Source organism: Balaenoptera musculus, chromosome 10 (genome assembly GCF_009873245.2).
Source record: "Balaenoptera musculus isolate JJ_BM4_2016_0621 chromosome 10, mBalMus1.pri.v3, whole genome shotgun sequence".
Classification (NCBI taxonomy): domain Eukaryota; kingdom Metazoa; phylum Chordata; class Mammalia; order Artiodactyla; family Balaenopteridae; genus Balaenoptera; species Balaenoptera musculus.
In genome coordinates this window covers 96119346-96146780 of record NC_045794.1, presented here as the reverse complement: position 1 = coordinate 96146780, position 27435 = coordinate 96119346, and the positions used below count along the sequence as shown (strand labels likewise).

Sequence of the window (27435 nt, the reverse complement as noted above, 5' to 3'; positions counted from 1 at the left end):
AGCACAGTTTGTTTAGCAAGAGATAAATCTTTTGGATTCTGCAGACCAATACAATTACCAAAACGAAAAAAAAAACAACTGGGGAGACTAACCCAGGGATGCCATCTTTTTCCTTTTGCCAAGAAAGAACATTAAAATGTACCACCAGCATCTGTTATCACTATCATTTTATAAAAAGAGAGTCTCTGTTAACAACAGCCTAGAGTTAACGTAGGAAAGATTCCCAGAACAAAGCTAAGTTAAATAAATGCATCTTAATAAAAACACCTTGGTTTAGGATTTATTTTCTTCACCAAAACCTGTGAGAAAAAGCCATTGCCTACCTGATGCTGATTTAGCGGTCATCGGGGTAGGCAGGTTTGGTTCTCGAGGCGCTGGGCCCCCTTGGGAATTCTTATCCCACAGATTCACATTCTTGTAGTTGTAACTGTTAGGGTCTCCCCACGCTGAAGTGCCATCATCAATGTCCATCTTCCGACTAATCGACTGTGGGGATGGCTCTTCCCAACCACTGGGTTCCTCATCCTTCGGGGCCACTGGCTGCGGCCCGCTGCTCCAGTTGGAACCGGAAGGTCGTCCGTTGCCTGGAGGTGGTGGGGCTGGGCCTCCCCATGAACCAGAAGTCTCTGGTTGTGGCGGCGGCGGCTGCTGTGCCTGCTGCTGCTGTTGGTGCTGTTTGTTCCAGGAACTGGGTTGTCTGCCGGTCTCTGTCCAGGCTGTAGATCTTTTGCAATCTTCCCACCCGCCTTTTGAAGCTAGGCTTGCATTCCCACCGTTCCCCCAAGTTCCGATTTCATTCTGCCCTCCTTCACCCCACCCAGACACAGGTTTACTGGCAGAACTTTCCCAATTGCTGTTTTTCGCCTGATCGACCTCCTCTCCCCAACCATTCTTTCCAGAAGTCCATCCTTGATTGGGCTGGCGTCCACCTCCCCACCCCTGCTCCTTGTTGGAATTCTCATTCCAAGAGGAAGATGTCTTTTCATCTGGTCGTCCTCCTCCCCAACTGGAAGAGTTGTTGTTCTTATAGTCGTTCCAGCCTCCTGTGTTCTTGGGGTCTTTCCACTCTGTAGAGGCTGAGAGCTCCCCCCATCCAGACTTCATTTGATTGCTTTGGCTGGGTGCGTCTCCCCAGCCCCCTGAGTTCTTGGTCTGTGTGGCAGCGCTCTCCCACCCCTCAGTTCCTTTGTCAGATTTCCCCTCGGGCCTTGGCACCTCTTCAATATCCCACACTGTGTCCTGCTTAATTTGAGTTTGGCCCCAGCCAGTGTTTGAGAGCACCCTGGGGTCCAAATCAGTTCGGCTCAAAAGAGTCTGCAAGACAGCCTGACAATCAGGATGTGTGGGCCTGTACGACCGACGGCCAGAATTATGACTGTCACTACTTCCTGCTTTGTGGTTGCTTCCAGTGCTTTGACCTCCAACTTCACTTCCCGTGGAGCTGGAAGATCTTCCCCAACAGGGAGCCTGGGCATTGCCTTGGTTTTCAGGGAGGGGGTGGCCCTTTTGATTGTCCCATGCTCCAGTGCTAGAATTTGGTTGGTTTGGACCACTCCATTCTCCAATTTTCAACTCATCAGACCCAGTCGGCTGTTTCCATTCTCCCTGAGAGACCCCGGATGTCATTTTGTTCCCTTCACCCCATTTGTTGTCATTAGAGTCCTGAGGGCCAAAGTTCCAGGACCCACCCGTAGACCTGTTATTGTTGTCCCAAGAGTCATTTTTTGACCCGGTTGATTTCTGAACAGGAGCTCCTTTCCAGGAGTCCTCTCTATCCTTTCCATTGTTCCCATTGTTTCCAGAATTGCTTTGTCCAGAGGCTGTGTCAGTTCCAGAAGGCCCCCTAGCTGCACTCCAAGATCCAACACTCCCAGTCTTTCGATCTCCAGTGCTTTGTGAAGGGGCATCAGTGCTCCTGGAGGCGTTCCCCAAGCCCATTCCGAAGGGCATTCCCTTATTCTCCATGGGGTTTGGTGAACTTAAGTTCAAGGAGTTAGTGTTTCCATTTTTTGGTCCATCAGTGTTATGAATTTGAGCCTGCTCTCTGCCAGAGACAACAAAATTAACACCCGCATTTTCCATCTTTGACTGCTGTTCCCTGGATGCCTGACCTACTGTGCTAACCTGTGCACTGGAATTACTAGTATCCGTTTCCAATGCCCCTTTCCTAGAATTTCCTTCTTGGACCAGCGCTGGCCAGGCAGATGGGTTGCTATTTGGGTTAAAGTTGCTGAAGCCAGAGCCAGGTCCAATTCTATCCTGACCGCTCACATTCCTCCAATTTCCTAGTCCATTGTTGCTTTCTGTAGTAGAGTTGGAAGATTGAACAGATTTAGCCTTAGGGTCAGATTTCCAGACCCCAAGATTACATTCGTTCCCAGAACTTGCAGACTGGCACTGGCTCCCTTTTCCTTTGTTACTAGTGGTGCTTCCTGGCAGAGTGCTCTTCTCAGAGCCAGGGTTCGAGGCACTGTTGTTATCGGTGGTGTTTTCGGAAGAAGACTCAGTGTCTTTGCTGGCAATGCAAGGCCACTCTTCCATGTCAGACCCGTCTACAATCACCTTGTCCCAGATGTGAATAGGGTTGGGGGAGGCGCCGTTGTTGGAGGAGGCTCCCGGGCCCCAAGTGGGATTTGCATAATGTGAAGCAGCAGCACCTCCAAGGGCTGACTCTGAGAAAGAGAGTGTCTCATCAATCACAGCTGCACATGCATGCTCTATTAACACCCCAAGCTCAAAGTGCCCCAGAGGAGAGCTCACCATGCTTCCCCGCAAACTAGTTCTCTACCCAGCTGCCTGCCTTGGTGAACTGTATCACACCCGTCTTAGTCATCTCTTCTGTTTTGCCAGGTTGGTGTATTTGCTAAATCTCACCCCCTCAGCATCTCTCAAAGATACCCTCTTGCCATTCCTAGTGACAGAGAAGGGCCTTCCTGTATCTTGAGACAAGGCAATAACACCTGTACTTGCTTTATATCTCCAATCCATGCTGAACACTCCTGGCTGCAGTGAGTTTTCTAAAGCACACTTTTGATTATATCACTGCTGTATGGAAGGCAGTGGATAGTTTCTTAGTGTACAAGAATAAAGCTAAACTCTTTGGACTGAGGTTTGATCAAGATGCTCCACAACCTGGGACCAACTGACTCTTCTAGTCTCATCTTCCACTGCTCTCTCTGATGATGCCCACATTCCACAAATTGCACCTTCTCACCCTGGCACCATTCCACATAGTCACCTCCACATAGGCACCTCCTGTTTTTTCCTTCTGAATTCACAAACTGAAATTTATCTGTCTTTCTGGGCCTAGTTCAAGTGCCATTGCTTCTATGAAACTTTTTTGAGCTTACCACCTGAAAACCACCTTTCCCTGTCTGGCGCCGTTTTGCTCAGTGTACTGTGTTCACATCTTCCCTTCCCCACGTCACTGCCTTTTAGTCAGAGACCTATCTTGCTAACGTTTGAGTTCCACATGGCGACCAGGGAACCGCTGCTCAGTAAACATCTACTGAATGAGGAATGCCCACCCAGCTAGATGCCAGGGGCAGACAAGCATGAATCAGTTTGTATGCCCAAGGAACTTGATAAAATAGTCTGGCTCAGCACATATCTGATGGAATTTACTATATTTGGTGGGGGGAAAAATGACCTGCTTTTAGCCCAATAATTTCTAAACTTATTCCTTTCACCAAAGAGCTTTAAATCAATATGACGTTGAAAAAAAACTATTACATAGAGCCATATAAAAATAAGGAAGCAGAGAATCTCAAACTCTTGAGATCAGGGGCTCCTTGGTTTTAAGAATGTAAACAGGAGACTGACTCACACTGCACCCATGTCGACGTCCAGGCCTGGCTACACTCAGCTGCTGAAGTGCCCGGCACAACCGCTCCCTCACACTTCCCTTTGCAGCTGGTTACGAGGGGCCAGGAAGGAAGGGCCAGGAGGCCTTTCCCTCCCTGACTTGGGCCTGGCCTGACAGCCACCACAAGAAGCCTCCTATACAGGGCTTATCTCTGTATGAAGCCTGTGTCGCCGCGAGCTTTCCTTCCATCTTCGCTTGGCACACAAGATGGTAACAGAATTTTCTAGGCAATTCTACGTTCAAATCAGAACTAGAATAAAGTGTCCTGTCATTAACAACCACCAGCTCATTGTCCTTGCCAACGCTTGATGGTCTTCAAGCTCTGAATTTTAATATAGTCTCAAAAAATATTTTAAGAATACATGGAAATCTGTTAACAAGCTTTAAAAAAAAAGGGGGGGGGATGGTATCTGGAAGTTCTTTACTGTTAGCTGTTTAGTATTCATCTATTAAAAACTCTCAAAACTTCCAGTAGGACCCTTCAGCTAAAGGTCCCTTATGTCTACATACAGTTTTTAACAAAGCTCAAAATCCAGGGCTCTCTAAAGAAATACTGATTTTAAAAATCTAATAAAAGAATGGTATTATGTGGGATCCTCCCAAGATTCTACATTATCATCTAAGAGACCATTCTCTCTATTCTCCCAGCATTCCAGGAACGTAAACACGGGAGTCTGAGATTCAGAACCAGCCTCTGCACTAGCCTCACTTCCAGTCGCCCCCTGAGCACACACCTGTGGGGGAAGCTGGGACTATGGAGGCTCGAACTGTAATGCTCTTGTCTGAGGAGGAAAAAAGGTCCCAAAGAGAGAGGAAAAACAGCAGCGACATTAGACGCTCAGGCCAAGACCACGCACTCACTGGACACCAAAACCCAGTTTCAGGAGAGAAATGCTGGTACGCATCTCACACTGGGCTCCTCCCCCATCTTTTGAGTAACCCCAAGCGTCTATATAATTAACGTGGACTTGACGTGGGCAACACAAGTGACATGCTCACTCCCTGCAGCCGCCGTGCCTCCCGTTCACCCGCATGAGGCTCGCTCACCTGGTGCGGTCCCACCCTCGCTCTGCAGCAGCGCTCCTGTCACTTGTGCGTTGGGGTTTGCTCCGGGCGCTGTGGAGGGAGGAGGCCCCGCCCCGCCCCCGAGGAGCATGCAGGACGGTGGAGGAGGCTGCCCACGCTTTAGTAACACTTTGTGGTCCTGCTGGCAACGGAATCGCGGCGGCACCTCCCGAGGCATGTAGCGGGCGGCGCTTGGCGGTTGTCCGTTCGGCACTGCCACCCTTTTGGCATTGTTGCCACCATTGACTGGTGGCGATGGAGAGCTGCCAATCGGGCTGGCGGCCGTTGGTTGGCTTAAACTTGGTTTCGTCACTTCGGGCACTGAAAGAGAGAGATTGGGAAACAGCCTTTGAGATCAAATGCATTTTTCTGAAGATTATTTTTAAGAAAGCTTCCATGAGACCAATTCTAATAAGACAACTCTTCTTTCACCCAACTCTGAGGGACATAGTCTTTCCGGATTCTCCAGCATCTTCAGCTTACCGAAGGTAGCCGGTAAGGGCAGCGAGTGATGGTGACAAGGATTCAAAGACTGCGGTATCGTGGAATTACATTCCATTAACTAAGGAGGAGAGGGGAGCAAGCACCATTCACTCCCCTAAATCAATAGTGGAACACCTGAAGGGCTGCCCAGAAGGTCTAAGGATGCATACAAACCCCACACAAAACCCATGGCAAAGGTTCAAGGCTCTCAGCCCAAGGACCCTTTTCCTTCATCCACATTCTGAAAGACTGGCCTCTGAGAAAATTTCCCCCAAATCCCTGGACTAGGTAGGCTACACACCCTTCATTCGGGCTCCTGGAACATGCTGTCCATCTCTGTACCACTGAAGGAACCGGTTATATTGACATTCTCCATTTACAGACCCTTCTCCCCACCATGCCAGAAGTTCCTCAATGGCAGGAACCCATCTTTCATCTTTTTTTCTTAGGGCCTGGCACAGAGTAGACCCCTACAGGGAACCCCAGGCCTAGAGAATCACAAAATCAACTTGGTTTTGGTTTCTACAGCCACCTGAACTCAAAGACTCTTGGCACTCTGTGTAAACATTAGAAATGTTATCTTTTTGCTTTTGTCCAAAAAAAAAAAAAAAAAAAAATTAAGTGGACCTTGTGTGTGTGTTTTTCAACTGTTCATTTAAAATAAAAATTTCAAAATGTAGCTAGTTTTCCTATTTACTTTAAATACTTAAGGTTTTCCCTCACTTTTACAATGGCAAACAGGAAGTACTGGAACACTGAGACGACTGTGAAGCTCTGCAGGACCCCTTGGCTTCCCCTCAACCCTACAGAGAATGTTCCGCTGGATCTGCACCTCCCTTGCTTCATCTTACCAAAAGACTGCCACCCTTTCCAAGAAAATCCACCTGGTAAATACAGGCTGGCAGCAATACAGAAACAATCATTGAGACTGGTAATTCAGAGGATTCTGAGGCCCAGACCCTTGACACCCAGAGTCATGTTAGGGCCAGCCCTGGTGACAGTATTGCTCTAACTGCTGAAATGATGCTGGGCCAGCATGTTGCTCATTGAACTGGCTCCTTTATGAGGAGAGAGATACATCATCAGAAACCAGGGGGCCCAATCTATACCCACTGGACATTGGTGAGTACTGTGAGTAACAGGAAAAAGAAAGAGTAGGAGCCTGAACTAACTGCAAAGCAATGCTTGTGTCTAACAGCCAATCATGAGGCAGTTCTGGGCCTCCTAGTAAGGAAGGGAGGTCAGAGGATAAATGAATGAATGAATGAATAAATAATAAACATACTTCTTAAGAAAATAAATTGGTCATTATCTAATATTATTAATATAGTACCCTTTGCATGACTTATAACAGCCAGTGGATAAATAACTGATAAATGAATGAATAAAGATGAATTATTTAATGATTCATTTTCTATCTGTGCCTGGAGGATTCCGTAGCACATGGCATTCCCAATCCCTTTTCCTCTTATTATGAGAATAAACAAGAAGCTGACAAAGGCTGGCGGGATTCTTCCCAACTAGCTTTTAGGATAGAAGGAGTTATGCTTCTGCAAGGCTACCCTTCTATAAGAGGGCTAGAATCTCCACTTTAAGGTAACCAGGTTTGTTACATGCCTTCCCTCATTTCTCTAAAATAGAGTAAGACATGGTAAGGAGAGTCTACAGAGCTGAGATCTGAACATCAGTTCGACTAACTTTACGACATTCATAGCATAACCAAAGAAATCTGGTGGGTACTGTGTATTGTGCAAGATTCCCTGCAAAAGCTCCTCAAGGCATTTTCCCACCGTCACATCAGAGGTAGAATGGATGATAAACGATGAAGTCATTACGAAACAGGAGCACCGCCTGACCACTCTCCTTGCAGCGTGGTGCTCTATTCTGGGAGACCAGCCACTCAAAACTCTAGGCCACAGTCAGAAAAAGCCCGCCTGTGCTACACGTTAAGAGCAAACTGTTTCAGGACTTGAATGAATTCTTACTCTGTTTTTTTTTTAAATTACACCTTTCTGTAAATTCAAGAATTTCCAACATTTAAAAGCCAGTCACAACTCTAGGCACTAACTGGAGAGCAGTGCAGCTGTTGGGCAGGACGCCCAATCCGACCTGCTTCCAGAAGTCCAACTAGAGATATCAGAATCAGTGCGTGTGCCACGTCATGCTCCAGAAAGTCAGGCGGTAACAGAGGAGAGGGAAATTATGATTAAGTCTGAATTACTTTTTGGGCCCTCTCTCTTCTCTTCTGAACCTCAGTGATTTTAACAGCTTGTGGTGCAAATATTTCTAAAGATGAGCTGCTCAGAATAAGGGCACAGCTTCTTATTTTCCAGAGAGAAAGTCTGTGGCTTAAACATGATCTCTGCATCAGGGAAATAAAGACGTGAAAAATGCTGGGTATCCTATTTTCTAATTTCCATTCATTTACCACCAAGAGCCATTTACTTACTCTAATGATTGAATCTTTTCCCCTTCCCTGCTGCCATTATTTAATACCATTCTCATCTTACAGCCTGAACTTCTAATTGCCTCTATTTCTGAAAAACTTCAATAAGATTCTTTTTCAGATAAAAGTATTCTTTAAGAAAATTCCGATACGGATAGGACCAATACAAACTATTTTCTTTAAACACCTTTTTGTTTTGGTTTTCTAATTAATTTTTATTCTTTAAATACCTTGATGGTACCAAACATCAAAAACAAACAAATAAACAAAAACAAACAAAAAACCCTTCTAGAAATGTTTTAAAAGTAGTAGTTAAAATACAAACAAGCTCTAGAGAAGACATTATTTTAGACTGAAAATTTTCTTGGTGAATAATAATGAGTTACAATGCAACACAAAAAAATCTCAAAGATTGATGACACACAAAGTGGCTGACACACACTCAACACTGTTCGGTAACCTCTAAGCACCGTCTCCATTTCTTTACCTTCCACTCACTCCCCATACTCAATGTACACTGGCCTTTGTCCAGACTGTCTCCCTGGAAGCTTCTCTCCTCATTAAATCACTAGTGATTTCGTTGTCATTCTAATGGGCACTAGCTGGACCTCGGGGGAAGAAAGCCTACCTCGAATGTTAATCAATTAGAGTAGACCCAAGGTTATTCAGTGCACGCAGCACCATGCACCCACTGTAATATGACTTCTGGAATGGACTCAAAAGCCAGAGCTGTGGTCACTGTACAACAGTGGTCCATCTCCTCGGGTATGCTGATGGGAAAGTGCTGTTTCTCTGCTGTGTACAAACTGGGTAAAGGTTATGAATTACTGCTTTGGACAGCAATATCTAAAAATTTTAATTTATATTGAGCTGGAAGCTTTTCCCTGTTGCTTTGACTCACCAACAGACATTTACCAAGGAACTGCTAAGTGTCAGGCACCAGAGCCCTTCAAATCCTTGAAGACAGTTACCAGAGCTTCCCCATGTGGGAAGCATTCCTTGGGAGTTAAACACTTCCCACCCCCTTCCAGTATTTAACCCTCCCAGAGGTGACACAGGTCCAAATTCCTTGACCATTCTGGCCCAAACTCCTCATGGTCCATAGAGGTTGATCTCTGTTCCTTTGCATAGAGTGGTGCCCATTACAGGAACTGTAAATCCCTGCCTAGATACTGTATTTCTAGTAATGTAGCTTAAGGTCACGTTAGTTTCTACAAATCGGTTATTTCATACTGATAACTTCCATTAAGCCAACTGTCACCCTAAGATCTAACATCTTTTTAACAACGCTAAATGGTTACGTCCAAACTCTTCCGTTACACAGTCTATTTCTTCAATCCTAATCATACCCTTCCATCCCTGTTAAATCTGGTCTGTTACATCATTCCCACAAACTTTTCCAATTCCAAGACCAATATCCAACAAAGGAGGAGATCAGTTTCTACCTTAAGTGCCTTTTAGTTATTTGCTACTTGAGTAGCAGGCCCAGCTCTGGCCCATGTCTTCACCTAACCTCCACTTGAAAGCCCTCTCCTGTTTTCTCCAAAATTCTCACTTTTTTTAAATGATGAAAAATAAAGAAAATATGCTGAATTTACTTTTTCTCTGAAATACGGACAAACCTTACTTCAGTCCTCTGTACAACCAGAGACTTGGCACCGACACAGTCTTTTTTTTATATAGGGTCTGTTGGGGAAAGAGAGGTGGATTCGGAGTTAAGGGGAGGCCGCCTGAGGAAGGCGCCATCTTTGGGAAGGGGACTAGGACCCAGAAACAGCAGCTGAGGGAAGGAGAATGGGGTTTAGGCAGGCTCTTGGGAACAAAGATGAAGATGTGGCTGTAAAATGGTATAAAAAAGGTAGAAAGATCAGGGCCTCCTTCTACTTACGGTCTAACATACCTCAGGGATAATTTTTATTCCCCAGTTCTAACAATTAAATCCCTTATGAGACCCAAAGCAGGCTCTCAGCTCACTTCAGGATTATTTTAATTTTTGAGTGGGAGGGTGGTGGTGATAGGGGGGTATGGAAACTGTGAAACTGTATTCCATTTTATGGTAGGTATGAGAAAAACCCTAAATGGAGGGAAACTTTGGTAGTAAGTAAAAAAGAAAGTTTAATTTTTAAGGCTTTGGCAGAGAAAAGAGGAATGTGATTCTGAGAAGAGACCTAGTACAAATAAAAAAAAAAGAAAGAAAAATCTAACGGATTTTCAGTTTTCCAATAGAAATACCACTTAACATACAGAGCAGCTTGTTTCGACAGCTCAACTGGTCCTTGGCGTCACAAGTATTAAGAACTGTGGCCAGGCCCAGGAACCCAACCACTGTGTTCCAGCGACCACAGAGTCTGGATTTTTTAGGAAAATGCCAATTTTCTCATCTGTTGTCCTCATAAATCATCAAAAAGTCCTATAAATATACTTATACGCCAAAATCCTTTCCTAGACAGTATACTGGTTTAGAAAATATGGACACTGTTCTACTATCAAGAACTCTATTTCTATGGTAAAGTATAATTTATATTCCAAACAAGTAATTTATAGAGATACTTCCAAAATAATGCCTACCTCTGGGTTAGGAACTGGCTGGAAGTACAAGGGGGGAACACCGTTCTCTCTAACTAATTAAAATAATTACAGCTAACAGTAGTTTCTCTCAGTTTATTTTATAAATCACTACAAAGTTCCAGACTATATTCTCTTTGAAATGCTTTTTGATTAGAAATATGTGACAGTAATGTCTACTCATCTGAGAATTTGTTTTCCAGAACTAAGTTTCCTAAGAAACTAGTACCATCTTTATTAGTCTTCACTGTGTGACATACTTTGGTCTGGTGGTCCAATAAAACGAAACAAAACAATAAAGAAACCAGTCATTAGAGAACCTCCCATCAAGCCTTGGCCTCTCCATGACCCTTATCTTCCCCCATGTTATCATAATCACATCTGATTCCCTTCATCCAGGGCAGTGATCCTCAACCTGGGACATATACTGTGGTCACCTGCAGAGCTTCCCTAAATATATCGATCTGCTAGGGCTGTGGCCTGGGACCATGAAGGTTTGGGAAGAGACTGGGCTTGCGTATTTTGGCAAGTCTATGCAAATGATTCTAGTGCATACGCTAGCAGAGAACAACATATTTAAGTGGGTGAGGTTAGGAGTTACAACACTGGTCTCAAGGAATTAAGTCTCCCATTTTTAAGGAGAACTGACCAAAAGTATGACCACTGATTATGCAAGACTGCATAATCAAAATGAACAAAAGAGAAAGAACTGAATACACGCAGACCATCAGAGGTCGAGAAGGACCTCAGGGACATCTGCTTCTGTTTACAACACATCACAATTTTGTAAGAGGTAAAGTGCATTATCTTTTTTAAAAGCATATTCCAGGCTCTAGTTCAGAAGATAGCGTGAGCATCCTAAATATAGCACTCATTTTCAGACTCAGTGCCTATCATGGATCAAGGTGGTTAACAAGCCTCTGCAGTTCCCATCTGTAAAGTAGGGACCAGTGTGCTGCTTTTGCTACTGTTCTAAGAAAAATTTTGAAAAGGTTCAGTTCAAAATCATGACCTCTTTACTTTCAAAACAAGGTATTACACCGTCTAATCTCTCTTGCCTCCCCAAAAATGTAAGGCCAACTAGAAACACTAAGTACTTTTAATTTGTCATTACTGCTCTTCAGTGACTGCAAACAGCCAACCTTAATTACTCTACACCTACTCTCACGAATCAAGTGGATTGGAGGCTGAGTCAGCAAAGTGTAAAATCTAAACACAAAAGAGCATAAATCTAAAAAGGAAGAAAAAAAAAATCTTACCTTTGGTTTTTTGTTCCGTGACCTGCAAAATAAAGAGACGTAAGTAAATGAGACTTGCTTTCTAATTCTGTATTGTATTGTAAGACTACTTTAATTCTGATATTAGTAATTCAAGGTGTCAGATACATAGGCATACCTAAAATTCAGAAAAAGTCAGTTCAGACATCCTTCTAAAGACAATGGCCATATGTCCAGCTATAACTTACATGACCACCATTACGAAAGATTCTAAAAATTAAGACAAAAAAGCATTCCGCTCTCGTTAAATGAGGTCCTTGCACTGGGAATGCTATTTCCCATTCAGACTGCAATGACTAGAGAAAAGCAAATGGATGAGACCCAGAAACAAAATTAACCACAGAGACAAAAAGATTTACCTATGAGTATGGACTCAAACACTTGACTTCAAATCTAGAAAGCAAAGTTTAAGGGGCCACGCTCAGAGGCATCAGAGATCACGGTAGGAAAGCTGGATTCAAAACCAAGCTATGCCACTTCCTGGCTACGTGATCTCAGTTTTTAATTTATCTTTTGAATGAAGATAATAACAGTATCTCCTTTGCAGAAAAGGATGCTGTAAGGATTAAATCAGATAACCTACACCAATGCTTAATGACTGCTATTATTATCAAAGTTTATAGAAAATAATGTAAAACAGAGAAATATTCATTAAGATTGAAATATATAAATTTTGAACAAATACAGATTGCTTTGTTGAAAGTATTTCTTTATATAGTAACTAATACATTTCTGGAAGTGATTAACTGAAAAGGTTGGATATGCTGAATATAATAATGGGTTTTTGGAGAGTTTGGAAATGATGACTAGGAGCCGCACGGAAAACTGCTTCTGCTATTAAGAGGGGAAAATAAAGGAGAGCATCTAATTATACGTGCCCTATAATATTTAAGCAAAACCACAAAAGGTCATGAATAAGAAAAATATTCCAAAGGAAATGCACCAAAATTCCAATAGGGGTTAAATCACATTATTGAGATCATGGGTTATTTTGACCCCCCTTTTCCCAATTGTTAAATCTTCCAAAAAAGATTTTTATATTAGTTCTCCGACTTCTGTCACAAAAATATTCATATAGAAGAGGTTTAATTATTTGTGGCTGGTAATCATACTAAGTTACTGCTTTGGGTGTTCGTGAAAACATGGTCATCTTTGGAAGGTCTGTCCTGTGGCTAACCAGCCCCTTCAAAACGGATTCCAGCGCACCACCGAGTTAAAACAATCCACTTGGATGACCTCCTGGAGTGTTTCTTACATTCTTGCATTAAAAGACAAGCTAATTCTGCTGTACTGAATCTGTGGTAGGCAGCCTCTTAAAATGAATGTGTTTCCCAGTACTAACTGTTACAGAGCTCAATTCTACTGTATAATTTTCTATAAGCCCCCATATTGAAGAATGAACTGATTTGTATCCACATACCAATTCCTTAAGGCAACTGAAGATTTATATCATTGTAAATACTTCTTACAATGCCATTTGGAAGATCAGTTATACAGGAAGTCACTTCAATGCCTTCCCTAGCTGTAAGCAACAAACCCAACTAATGTCAAATGTGTCTTATAATGTGGGTTCTGTTAAAAGAACTACCCCCAGACGGTGAAAATCTGGATGATCAAAACATATGTTCTGCCAACGCTAAACAATGATTCTTTAGCAGCAGCAGCCTAACGAATGTGAGTGAAATCCTTCTCTGACACCTCTCTCGTGAGTGAAATCTAACAGTTTACTCAGGGATGGTTCTAGAAAGAGCAAACTGCCATAACCACTGAGCATAATGGAAAAGAAGCTCGTGCTTAATTTCTATGTAGAAATAACTTAATTTAGCTAAATAAAAGTCAGTTCTTCAGGAAAATTATGTTGCCAGCATCCATTCTTGACCATTCACTTATTTTTTAAATACATTTATTTATTTATTTATTTATTTATGGCTGTGTTGGGTCTTCGTTGCTGCGAGTGGGGGCTACCCTTCATTGTGGTGCACGGGCTTCTCACTGCGGTGGCTTCCCTTATTGTGGAGCATGGGCTCTAGGCACACAGGCTTTAGTAGTTGCAGCACACAGGCTCTAGAGTGCAGGCTCAGTACTTGTGGCGCACGGGCTTAGTTGCTCCACAGCATGTCGGATCTTCCCAGACCAGGGACCGAACCCATGTCCCCTGCATTGGTAGGCGGATTCTTAACCACTGTGCAACCAGGGAAGTCCCGACCATTCACTTCTTTTTTTCTTTTTTTTTTTTAAACATCTTTATCAGAATATAATTGCTTTACAGTGTTGTGCTAGTTTCTGCTGTATAAAAAAGTGAATCAGCAATATGCATTCGTATATCCCCATATCCCCTCCCTCTTGCATCTCCCTCCCACCCTCCTTATCCCACCCCTCTAGGTGGTCGCAAAGCACCGAGCTGATCTCCCTGTGCCATGCAGTTGCTTCTCACTAGCTATCTATTTTACATTTGGTACTGTATATATGTCAATGCTACTCTCTCACTTCATCCCAGTTTACCCTTCTCCCTCCCCGTGTCCTCAAGTCCATTCACTACGTCTGTGTCTTTATTCCTGTCCTGCCCCTAGGTTCATCAGAACCTTTTTTTTTTTTTTTAAGATTCCATATATATGTGTTAGCATACGGTATTTGTTTTTCTCTTTCTGACTTACTTCACTCTGTATGACAGACTCTAGGTCCAGCCACCTCACTACAAATAACTCAATCTCGTTTCTTTTTATGGCTGAGTAATATTCCACTGTATATATGTGCCACATCTTCTTTATACATTCATCTGTCGATGGACACTTAGGTTGCTTCCATGTCCTGGCTACTGTAAACAGTGCTGCAATGAACACTGTGGTACATGATTCTTTTTGAACTATGGTTTTCTCAGGGTATATGCCCAGTACTGGGATTGCTTGGTCATATGGTAGTTCTATTTTTAGTTTTTTAAGGAACCTCCATACTGTTCTCCATAGTGGCTGTATCAATTTACATTCCCACCAACAGTGCAAGAGGGTTCCCTTTTCTTCACAACCTCTCCAGCATTTATTCTTTGTAGATTTTTTGATGATGGCATTCTGACCGGTGTGAGGTGATAGCTCATTGTAGTGTTGATTTGCATTTCTCTAATGATTAGTGATGTTGAACATCTTTTCATGTGTTTGTTGGCAATCTGTATATCTTCTTCGGAGAAATGTCTGTTTAGGTCTTCTGCCCATTTTTGCATTGGGTTGTTTGTTTTTTTGATATTGAGCTGCATGAGCTGCTTGTGTATTTTGGAGATTAATCCTTTGTCGGTTGCTTCGTTTGCAAATATTTTCTCCCATTCTGAGGGTTGTCTTTTCGTCTTGCTTATGGTTTCCTTTGCTGTGCAAAAGCTTTTAAGTTTCATTAGGTCCCATTTGTTTATTTTTGTTTTTATTTCCATTTCTCTAGGAGGTGGGCCAAAAAGGATCTTGCTGTGATGTATGTCACGGAGTGTTCTGCCTATGTTTTCCTCTAAGAGTTTTATAGTGTTTGGCCTTACATTTAGGTCTTCAATCCATTTTGAGTTTATTTTTGTGTATGGTGTTATGGAGTGTTCTAATTTCATTCTTTTACATGTAGCTGTCCAGTTTTCCCAACACCACTTATTGAAGAGGCTGTCTTTTCCCCATTGTATATTCTTGCCTCCTTTGTCAAAGATAAGGTGACCATAGGCGCGTGGGTTTATCTCTGGGCTTTCTATCCTGTTCCATTGATCTATATTTCTGTTTCTGTGCCAGTACCATACTTTCTTGATTACTGTAGCTGTGTAGTATAGTCTGAAGTCAGGGAGCCTGATTCCTCCAGCTCCGTTTTTCTTTCTCAAGATTGTTTCGGCTATTCGCAGTCTTTTGTGTTTCCATACAAATTGTGAAATTTTTTGTTCTAGTTCTGTGAAAAATGCCACTGGTAGCTTGATAGGGATTGCACTGAATTTGTACATTGCTTTGGATAGTATAGTCATTTTCACAATGTTGATTCTTCCAATCCAAGAACATAGTATATCTCTCCATCTGTTTGTATCATCTTTAATTTCTTTCATCAGTGTCTTATAGTTTTCTGCATACAGGTCTGTTGTCTCCTTAGGTAGGTTTATTCCTAGGTATTTTATTCTTTTTGTTACAATGGTAAATCGGAGTATTTCCTTAATTTCTCTTTCAGATTTTTCATCATTAGTGTATAGGAATGCAAGAGATTTCTGTGCATTAATTTTGTATCCTGCTACTCTACCAAGTTCATTGATTAGCTCTAGTAGTTTTCTGGTATCATGTTTAGGATTCTCTATGTATAGTATCATGTCATCTGCAAACAGTGACAGTTCTACTTCTTCTTTTCCGATTTGGATTCCTTTTATTTCTTTTTCTTCTCTGATTGCTGTGGCCAAAACTTCCAAAAGTATGTTGAATAACAGTGGTGAGAGTGGGCAACCTTGTCCTGTTCCTGATCTTAGAGGAAATGGTTTCAGTTTTTCACCATTGAGAACGATGTTGGCTGTGGGTTTGTCATATATGGCCTTTATTCTGTTGATGTAGGTTCCCTCTATGCCTACTTTCTGGAGAGTTTTTATCATAAATGGATGTTGAATTTTGTCAAAAGCCTTTTCTGCATCTATTGAGATGATCATACGGTTTTTATCCTTCAATTTGTTAATACGGTTTATCACATTGATTAGTTTGCGTATATTGAAGAATCCTTGCACTCCTAGGATAAACCCCACTTGATCATGGTGTATGATCTTTTTAATGTGTTGTTGGATTCTGTTTGCTAGTATTTTGTTGAGGATTTTTGCATCTACGTTCATCAGAGATATTGGTCTGTAGTTCTCTTTTTTTGTGACATCTTTGTCTGGTTTTGGTACCAGGGTGATGGTGGTCTTATAGAATGAGTTTGGGAGTGTTCCTCCCTCTGCTATATTTTGGAAGAGTTTGAGAAGGATAGGTGTTAGCTCTTCTCTAAATGTTTGATAGAACTTGCCTGTGAAGCTATCTGGTCTTGGGCTTTTGTTTGTTGGAAGATTTTTAATCACAGTTTCAATTTCAGTGCTTGTGAATGGTCTGTTTATATTTTGTTTCTTCCTGGTTCAGTCTCAGAAGGTTGTGCTTTTCTAAGACTTTATCCATTTCTTCCAGGTTGTCCATTTTATTGGCATATAGTTGCTTGTAGTAATCTCTCATGACCCTTTGCATTTCTGCAGTGTCAGCTGTCACTTCCCCGTTTTCATTTCTTTTTTTTTTTTCACACACACACACTGTATTTTATTTTTACAAGAGATAAATAGACTGACACCAAGCATTGTACATGGATGACCACAACAAAAGCAACAATGATTTCAATTACCAAACATGAAACACACTCATACTATGTCATAATATTGACATTCAGTCCAGTAATCCTCCACTGTAACAGCTCCTTTACTTTGCAGTGAAAATTGATTTGTATATTCTTTGCCTCTGAGTCCTTGTGGGATTTTTTTTTTTTAAATTCAGACAGAAAGTCACAAAAATTATACTCATCCTCATCAGTTCGTTCACTCAGTCCCATGTAATTAATTTTCTTTTTCATCTTGATCTAATTCTGTTGATTTGAGTCTTTGCCCTTTTTCTCTTGATGAGTCTGGCTAATGGTTTATCAACTTTATCTTCTCAAAGAACCAGCTTTTAGTTTTATTGATCTTTGCTATTGTTTCCTTCATTTCTTTTTCACTTATTTCTGGTCTGATCGTTATGATTTCTTTCCTTCTGCTAACTTTGGAGTTTTTTTGTTCTTCTTTCTCTAGCTGCTTTAGGTGTAAGGTTAGGTTGTTTATTTGAGATGTTTGTTTCTTGAGGTAGGATTGTATTGCTATAAACTTCCCTTTTAGAACTGTTTTTGCTGCATCCTATAGGTTTTGGGTTGTCGTGTTTTCATTGTCATGTGTTTCTAGGTATTTTTTGATTTCCTCTTTGATTTCTTCAGTGATCTCTTGGTTATTTAGTAGTGTACTGTTTAGCCTTCACGTGTTCGTATTTTTTTACGGATTTTTTTCCTGTAATTGATATCTAGTCTCACAGTGTTGTGGTCGGAAAAGATACTTGATACGATTTCAATTTTCTTAAATTTACCAAGGCTTGATTTGTGACCCAAGATATGATCTATCCTGGAGAATGTTCCATGAGCACTTGAGAAGAAAGTGTATTCTGTTGTTTTTGGATGGAATGTCCTATAAATACCAATTAAGTCCATCTTTTTTAATGTATCATTTAAAGCTTGTGTTTCCTTATTTGTTTTCATTTTGGATGATCTGTCCATTGGTGAAAGTGGGGTGTTAAAAGTCCCCTACTATGATTGTGTTACTGTTGATTTCCCCTTTTATGGCTGTTAGCATTTGCCTTATGTATTGAGGTGCTCCTATGTTGGGAACATAAATATTTACAATTGTTATATCTTCTTCTTGGATTGATCCCTTGATCATTATGTAGTGTCCTTCTTTGTCTCTTGTAATAGTCTTTATTTTAAAGTCTATTTTGTCTGATATGAGAATTGCTACTCCAGCTTTCTTTTGATTTCCATTTGCATGGAATATCTTTTTCCATCCCCTCACTTCTAGTCTGTATGTGTCCCTAGGTCTGACGTGGGTCTCTTGTAGACAGCATATATACGGGTCTTGTTTTTGTATCCATTCAGCCAGTCTATGTCTTTTGGTTGGAGCATCTAATCTATTTACATTTAAGGTAATTATCAATATGTATGTTCCTATTACCATTTTCTTAATTGTTTTGGGTTTGTTATTGTAGGTCTTTTCCTTCTCCTGTGTTTCCTGCCTAGAGAAGTTTCTTTAGCGTTTGCTGTAAAGCTGGTTTGGTGGTGCTGAATTCTCTTAACTTTTGCTTATCTGTAAAGGTTTTAATTTCTCCATTGAATCTGAATGAGATCCTTGCTGGGTAGAGTAATCTTGGTTGTAGGTTTTTCCCTTCCCTCACTTTAAGTATGTCCTGCCACTCGCCTCTGGCTTGCAGGGTTTCTGCTGAAAAATCAGCTGTTAACCTTATGGAGATTCCCTTATATGTTATTTGTTGCTTTTTCTTTGCTGCTTTTAATATTTTTTCTTTGTATTTAGTTTTTGATAGTTTGATTAATATGTGTCTCGGCGTGTCTCCTTTTGGGTTTATCCTGTATGGTACTCTCTGTGCTTCCTGGACTTGATTGACTATTTCCTTTCCCATGTTAGGGAAGTTTTTGACTATAATCTCTTCAAATATTTTCTCAGACCCTTTCTTTTTCTCTTCTTCTTCTGGGACCCCTATAATTTGAATGTTGGTGCATTTAATGTTGTCCCAGAGGTCTCTGAGACTGTCCTCAATTCTTTTCATTCTTTTTTCTTTAATCTGCTCCCTGGCAGTTATTTCCGCCATTTTATTTTCCAGCTCACTTATCTGTTCTTCTGCCTCAGTTATTCTATTATTGATTCCTTCTAGAGTATTTTTAATTTCAGTAATTGTGTTGTTCATCACTGTTCGTTTGCTCTTTAGTTCTTCTCGATCCTTGTTAAATGTTTCTTGTATTTTCTCCATTCTGTTTCTGAGACTTTGGATCATCTTTACTATCATTACTCTGAATTCTTTTTCAGGTAGGTTGCCTATTTCGTCTACATTTGGTCTTGTAGGTTTTTACCTTTCTCCTTCGTCTGTAACATATTTTTTTGTCATTTCATTTTTTTTTTTTTTTTGATGGGTGGTGCTGTATTCCTGTCTTACTGGTTGTTTGGCCTGAGACGTCCAGCACTGGAGTTTGCAGGCAGTGGGATAGTGCTGGGTCTTGGTGCTGAGATGAGGACCTCTGGGAGGCCTCACTCCGACTGATATTCCCTGGGGTCTGAGGTTCTCTGTTAGTCCAGTGGTTTGGACTCGGAGCTCCCACCACAGGAGCTCAGGTCGGACCTCCAGCCTGGGAACCAAGGTCCTGCAAGCCCGTTGCTGGGTGTTCCTCCCATCCCCTTAGGTGTCCATGGTCCCCCACCGGTGCCTGGTAGGTGCCCTAGTTGTTAGGAGATGTGAATTCTGCGTCCTCCTAGTATGCCATCTTGACTCCGCTATCCCCATTCACTTATTAAACAAACATTTTTTGAGTAACACTTTTGCACTGGGCACTGTCCTAGTCACTGGAAATACAAATATGAATAAAATCTCGAGAAACTTAAGAGCCAGTCTAATGGGGTAGACAGAAAGAGATGATTGTAAAGCAATGGGGTAGGCTGAGAGAAAGACGTGGAAGCACGAAGAAGAGGCACCACAAATGTTTGCTGACTGAATGAATGAATGACCCCATTATAGAACCTCTGGCACATTCTCTACCATTCTTTGCATTATAGCACATTTTATGCCTCCTAGTTGAGGTGCTGTCTCTACTGTGAGGTCAGAAACCACTAAGACAGTCACATGGTGAGCTTTGTGCTCGCTCCTTAAAAGTGCTAAATCAGAATCTAATTCTGAAATTACACAATGGTTCAGTATGATAAAACAATATCAAAGGACATGTGTTAAGCCTAGATCCTGTGTCAGCCAATCTAGAACATTTCTGAACAAAAATGAGTGAATTTTTATTGTTCATAGTTAACCATCTGAAATTTCATTTATGGTGATTTTCCTCTTTGCCGTAACTTTTAAACCAGTTCTTAATGCAGATGCAAATACATTGGGGAGACTGTCCAGCTGTATATACGAAATTCTCTGCATAAATAATCCCAATTCACTCTCGAATAAATCCACACCATCTTTTATTTTAAATCATTTTTCTTATTAGTAGGATCCACAACGAAGGTTTACAGATGCACATTTTATTAATCACTTCTAGTATTGACATTTCAGGTTAAAAAACATTGTTATCTATGTGAAGAATGAGGATGAACTGTACATTGCCTAAAACAATCACTCTATCTGGCATCTTCTTGTAACCAGCCTTTGTTCAAGTTCCCCAGTGGCCAGCTTATAACCACGTATTTCCACAGACAGCAAAATCCAATTTTTGTACCAATTTAGTAGATGAAATGTGAATGCCCTAAAGAAAGCAAGCCTTGGGGCTTCCCTGGTGGCGCAGTGGTTGAGAATCTGCCTGCCAATGCAGGGGACATGGGTTCGAGCCCTGGTCCGGGAAGATACCGCATGCCACAGAGCAAGCCCGTGCACCACAACTACCGAGCCTGTGCTCTACAGCCCATGAGCTACAACTACTGAGCCCACGTGCCACAACTACTGAGCCCGCATACCGCAACTACTGAAGCCCGCATGCCTAGAGCCCGTGCTCCACAACAAGAGAAGCCACTGCAGTGAGAAGCCCACGCACCGCAACAAAGAGCAGCCTCCACTTGCTCCAACCAGAGAAAGCTCACGTGCAGCAACGAAGACCCAAGGCAGCCATAAATGGAAGGAAAGAAGGAAGGAAGGGAGGGAGGGAGGGAGGGAGAAAGGAAGGAAGGAAGGAAAAGAAAGAAAGCCTTCACTGAGGTTCACTGTCCCATCACTCCTGTAGGAAGGTCAGTGCATGTGGGTACAGGGGCAATGCCCCTGATACCCTAGAGCTGGTGGACCCGCACATCACAACCTTGGTAACGCAGAAGGTGGCTGTATCCACCAAGTATAAAAAAAAGCCTCTGGGTCGTCATCTGACATTTTTATTCAGACTCCTTACTGTCATTTTAGGCAGTTCCAACAAGCTCAGATTAGAAGCAGGTACCCTGACAGCATGAAGATGTGATGGTGAGCACGCCACTATTAATAGAACCAGAAACACAATTAAAAGCAGACAAAACCTTAAAGAGCACAGTAGTCTATTACAGCACCAAACAATAATAAATATTCCTTTTAATTAAGTCTTGAAGAAAAGATAAATTACATTTCACATGTTTAATGTGGCAGCGTCATATGCAATCCAATTCAGAAAATACTTCCACTGTTTTTTTTGTGCCAGCACTCCCAAATGATTTCAATAATTCAAAGAACAGAATTATGGGAAACACTCTATCCAATAGTGCTGGGGTAACTTGCAGTGTCCCTTGAGTTCGAATGCCTAGAGTCTGTTTCTAAATCTAGAGTTCCCTCTGAAGTTGGTAACTGTTTCCCCTCCTAAACTTAGCTTCAGTAACTTGGCTCCACAGCAGGGACCCTCAAACCTGCCTCATACTGAGGCCCTGCTTCCCAAGTGCTTCAGGTAGTGGTAACAAGAACTAGAGGCAAAGTGATTCTGCCAGGCACTTTGCAAAGGCAGAAATGCAACCGTGCTGAGCCAGAGTCTGCAATGAGGTGGGAGAAGTTAGCTCAGACAGTGGCCAGGGCAGAGGGGCACGCTCTTCAGCAGAGGGGGCAGGGCAGGGAGGTCTACCCACTCTGTTCCCCACAACCCTGTCAGGCAAACACTTCAACTAAGACTTGACAGTTGACAGCTGTCAGTCCTATGTCTTTTTTTCTTTTTTATAAATTTACTTATTTATTTATTTTTGGCTGTGTTGGTTCTTTGTTGCTGCGCACGGGCTTTCTCTAGTTGCGGAGAGCAGGGGCTACTCTTCATTGTGGTGCGCGGGCTTCTCATTGCGGTGCCTTCTCTTGTTGCGGAGCACGGGCTCTAGGCACGCGGGCTCAGTAGTTGTGGCTCGCAGGCTCTAGAGCACAGGCTCAGTAGTTGTGGCGCACGGGCTTAGTCATTCTGCAGCATGTGGGATCTTCCTGGACCAGGGCTTGAACCCGTGTCCCCGACATTGGCAGGCTGATTCTCAACCACGGCGCCACCGGGGAAGCTCTGTCTTTTTTTCTTTTAGCATCTCTTTTTCCCCAAGCAAATGCCTCAAAGCCATGCAATACTATCTCCCCCATAGCACGAAGCAAGCCCACCAGATCCTCTCTGAGGGAGGTTTCTTTACGGAATTATCAAAAGGTAGACTCATATAAATGACAATGCTGTAGGTGGACCAGAAGGACAACATCAGGGCAAATGGAAAGCTTTGAAAAGTTATTCTATAAGCTTAAGAAAATGGAGATTAATCATGACACAAAGAAGGAAACAGTACAAGCATTTAAGTGTCGGTAACTCTCTTGCTTTTCTCAGTATTGTTTACTGTTGTTTTCAATAAAGTCAGCTATAGCATTAATTTAACATCTACTTTATGGTAACAAATGCAGGTCTTTAACTTTCTCCCACTTTCAAATCTTAAAACTCTTAAGTAAATTAATGCCTCAAGTAGCATTATTAAGATGTCAGGTATCCAAACCAAGGCAGTTACTTATTCTAGATGCTTGGCTATGTAAAGACAGACTTTAATTGGTAAAACCCACCTTCTGAGTGGCTTCTTTCTTCTTTTTATCCTCTTTCTTCCTTTTCTTGTCTTCCATTAACTGTTCTTCCCTTTCTTGCTCCTTCTCTCTGTTAAAGTAATGTCACACCACAAGGTTAAACATCTCTATCCACAGTCTATTTGTGTAGCAAATTAAATGCTTATAGATGGTAGGCAAGGCAACAAACATTTCATCTCTGACTGAGCAGAGCACAGTATTCTACTTAAGCTAGGAGGATACATAAAACTCACCACATTTAGTTATCCCCTTTATTTTGGTTTGTCACCCCTTTTGCAAAACATGACATTAAGTTTGGTTTTAAAGTAACCCATTAAAGAGAGCCTTTATAATATCTTCCTAAACACACACACACACACACGCACACACACACACACACACACACACACGAGATTAATGTATTTCCACTCAGCAAAGAACCTGATTTGAATATATGACAATATCCAGTTGGTTTCTGACAATATTCCTCACAAATAATGCAGAATATGACTTCAGTTATGGTACACAGGTATTTATCATAATTTAGGTGTTTTCCCATGACATCTTCAGAGCCGTGAACATAAAACCCTATGTTCTAAATTCTGTATTTTTCTTCTGCATTATTAACACTGTATGTTTTACATGTTTTCTACTTGTGTTTTTAAGGCAGTATTGAAGGTCCTACAAATCCATGTATTCCCTATTGGGTGATTTGACAATTAAGATCATCAGGTTTTGCTCTCCTCAATTAAAATAAAAATAATACATAAAAAAAAAATCTAGTTGAAGAAATATGCTGAATCCTAAGAAACTAAGATAATGTAACTTATACCTCACATTTGAAAAATAACTGTAAAATGTAATATTTATTCTATTATATATTATATTTTTACATATACTCTAATATTCTAATATATATATAGAAAGCTGTCAACTTCTATGTATTAACTGGGAAAAACGCATAAACAACCACTGGTGTAACCTTGTGGTGTAACCACAAGGCAGGAAACTCCAGACGCCATTCTTATTGAATTTCAGAGCTGGAAGGAGAGTTAGGGATCCAGCTCCCAGTTCCCAACCTCTGAGCAGACGCTGCCTGCAGTACTTGTGATTTTAGGTGATCCGACACACCGAGTCCACGGTTTCACAGATATCACCTAGATAAAGGCTAAGTTAAATGTCAGAGAAATTAAAGAAAAATGTTGCATGTTTGCAGACATGACAAAGATCACAAAGATGGTCCTTGAAGGACTCAAGTTTGGGGAGTGAAACTCACTCAACCTACCTAAAAGGAACTGAGGACCCACACTGAGGCACACTCTCATGAATAGATAAGTAACGCTTTATTTATAGAAAACAAGAACTAATAAACAAACAAAAAATAAGTGTTTTACCTACATATCAAGTTTTCAGTGGCTCTTTCTACATTCACAAATACTGCCCTTTCTCCTTCTGTACCTCTGGCCGTTAATATACAAAAGCCTAAAGTGCACGATTCATACTCCAAGGCAACTTCCATGAACACTTCAAAAATAAAATCAAGGAAGAGATTTTATGGTAATTTCCTTAGGTTTAAGGCTGGATTTCTTTGGAGTCAGATTGTGTGTCATCAGCCTAAGTGTGAAGTTCTTGGTGAAAATCCACTTGCAGCCGTGGACTGCTTTAAGAAAATGGACTTACGAAAATTGGCAAGATAGATGTTGACCATCTAAGGTAGGCTGGCCACAGATCCTGTTATATTTGGCTCCTAGGGCCTCTCGCTTCCTCTGGCTGCAAATGGAAGAAGATGGGGTTCCTCATGACCCAGTTACTGTAACTTGATTTCCATACTTTAAACTAAAACTTACTACAGAAAAAGAGCAACCACAGCCTGAAAATCTCCTGTTTAAATATTCAATGCTCTAAAGAGCATTAAGTTGCAAAACTAAAAGTTTATTTTTTAAATGCAATGTAAAAAATAAAAAGCAGTTTTGTTTTTTTTTAGAATTGTGTGATCCCTTTTATATATTACTATTTCAAAATGTCAAGTGATAAACAAACATTGGAAACAGAAAATAAAGCAGTAAGTCTTTAATGAAACACCTTTTTAAAAAACAACTAACCTTTTCAAATATTTTTTCCTATAAACAGGTAATTCAGGGAAAGGGACTGAAATTTACGTTCACTACAAGCAGATTTATTTCCAAAACAAATATTTTTCAAAGCTTTCCAGGAGACAGGCTGTGCTTTCACCCTGATCTTTTACTCTGTGTGTTGGTAGAATTGAGTCTTCTCCTTAAATTTCACTTCCTTAGGAAGAATTTATTTTCCCAAACCAAACCTGACTTAAAAACCTACCATTTGCTTAATAATGAGTCAGAAAGTGTGGGGTTCACGTTTCTTCTAATTCGGTTGTGCTCTATCTTGGCTGCACATTAGTACCATTTGGGGAGCTTTAAAACATCTCTATGCTGCATCAGAGCCTAACAGGGGTGAAGAGGGCATCCATGCAGGGAAGGCAACTATGGTGGTGGTGATGGGAGATCCATTACATATGGGTGATTGACCAATAAGTAAATATATTAACGATGATGACAATCAGGTTTCTCACTACTGAAAAAAGGAGTTACCAAAACGGAAAAGGAGAAATCTCAAATGAACCCTGTAGCGTTGGATCAGAATTAGTTATTGGCACGAACTCATGATTTTTAACACATAGAAACAGACATAACAAAAAAAGTAGATGTAACTTTGTATGCCTATATGTGTATATTTCCTTCATGTATGCAAACACGCACGCTTATTGTCTAGCTCTATCACTGAGACGGCCTGGGAACAAGCAACGTCCAAATACGGTAGGTATGAACACACCTCGAACCCAGATTATGTCTTCTAAATACCATTCTTTACTAAGAGAACCAGAGTTCTTCGGAAAAAGAGCTAATTTAGGGGCTTGAACATGGAAAGTACAAAATGAGCCTGGAATGCCTATTTGCCAAGAAGCAAGGAAATCTACAAATGATGGGGCACATCAAATGGTCACAAAGGCTTGAAGGGGCTCCTACAAGCTAAATCTGGGACAATATGACAACAAAAATAAGTAATGATAGTAACAGATTATAGGCCATTGCATAAAACAGGAAAACATCAGTCTATACAGATAGAAATAAGTAAATGAATACATTGAAAACGACAAGGAATGTAATAGAGTTTTAAAGCATCACACCATAAAAATACGTACTGATTATAAAAGAGAAAATAATAATTATACAGAGGAGAAGCCTGGCAGACACTACCTTAATCAATAATCTTCGTGAATATCATCAATAATGGGACAAACTGAGATTGTGAGTCACCTGACTGGATGCTCTGAGAACACAGCATCACTCCTGTGATACGTGTAACCTGAATATCATCACGAGGAAACATCAAACAGCCCCAAACTGAGCGACATTTTAGAAAACTACTGGTTTGCAATCTTCAAAAGTTTCAAGGTAATGAACACTAAGGGAAGATTGGGGAAGTGTTCCAAATGGAAGGAGACTAAAGAGATACAACCACCAACTGCAAAGTGTGATCCTTTTGCTATAAAGGCCATTACTGGGGCTAGTGTTAAACCTTGAGAAGGGGCTAAAGATTAAATGGTAGTAATGTATCAGTGTTAATTTTTTTGATGGTTTTATTGTGCATATATAGGAGAATGTTCGTGTTTTTTAGAAATACACTAGTATTCTAATTATTGGGGAAAGGATGCACGTGATGGGACATTGGGTCAGCAATTTATTTTTAAATTATTAAGGGAAAAAAGTGTTGTGCTTTTTTTCCCCCAAAATCATAGTTGTAACTTTGCAGTAAGTTCAAGATTGTTTCCCAAAACAAAACACCAAAAAACAAACATCAGCAAAACCATTACCCAGGCAGTACTCCAGATCAATTACATAGGAATCAGTGGGTTTTTTTCCCAAAGTCCCCAGCCCCAAGTGGTTCTAACATGTAGTTGGAGTTGAGAACAACTACTCTAAATTCCTGTGCTAAGCCTACACTTTAAAACATATCTATTTATACTTCAAAAATCAAACCTCCCATACAACAATCAAATACAAATGGCAGGGACTACGTGGGTCTCACTTAACCTTCAAATGCTTCTAGATCTAGAAGCAGGAGAAATCATTGATACTTTCCCCCATCTCTAAACACACAGCCAGATGCAAGTGTAAACACTGTAATCGAGAATAAATCTACAATGATAAAAGCCAAAACTACTCTTAAAAAGGTCCAAAGTGAAGAAAATCAACAGTTTCCTTCTTTTTTTTTTTTTTTAACAAATAACCATTAGTTGCAAGAAGTATGTACAAGTGAGTTTTTTTTGAGAAAGGCAGTATCTGAATAAAAGGGGAGATTATCCAATATTCACCTGAGCTGAGGCAGAGCAAGACTCCTGTTTTG

General features: G+C 41.1%; 1 protein-coding gene across 1 annotated transcript in view; it reads right to left on the bottom strand.

Annotated features, from left to right (window-relative positions):
* Positions 1 to 27435, bottom strand: part of TNRC6B (trinucleotide repeat containing adaptor 6B) — a 250794-nt gene that overhangs the window by 49884 nt on the left and 173475 nt on the right. The window contains 4 exon segments of the mRNA XM_036865529.1: positions 324 to 2672; positions 4913 to 5251; positions 11684 to 11705; positions 23014 to 23101. Of these exon segments, the coding sequence (XP_036721424.1) occupies positions 324 to 2672; positions 4913 to 5251; positions 11684 to 11705; positions 23014 to 23101 (2798 nt within the window).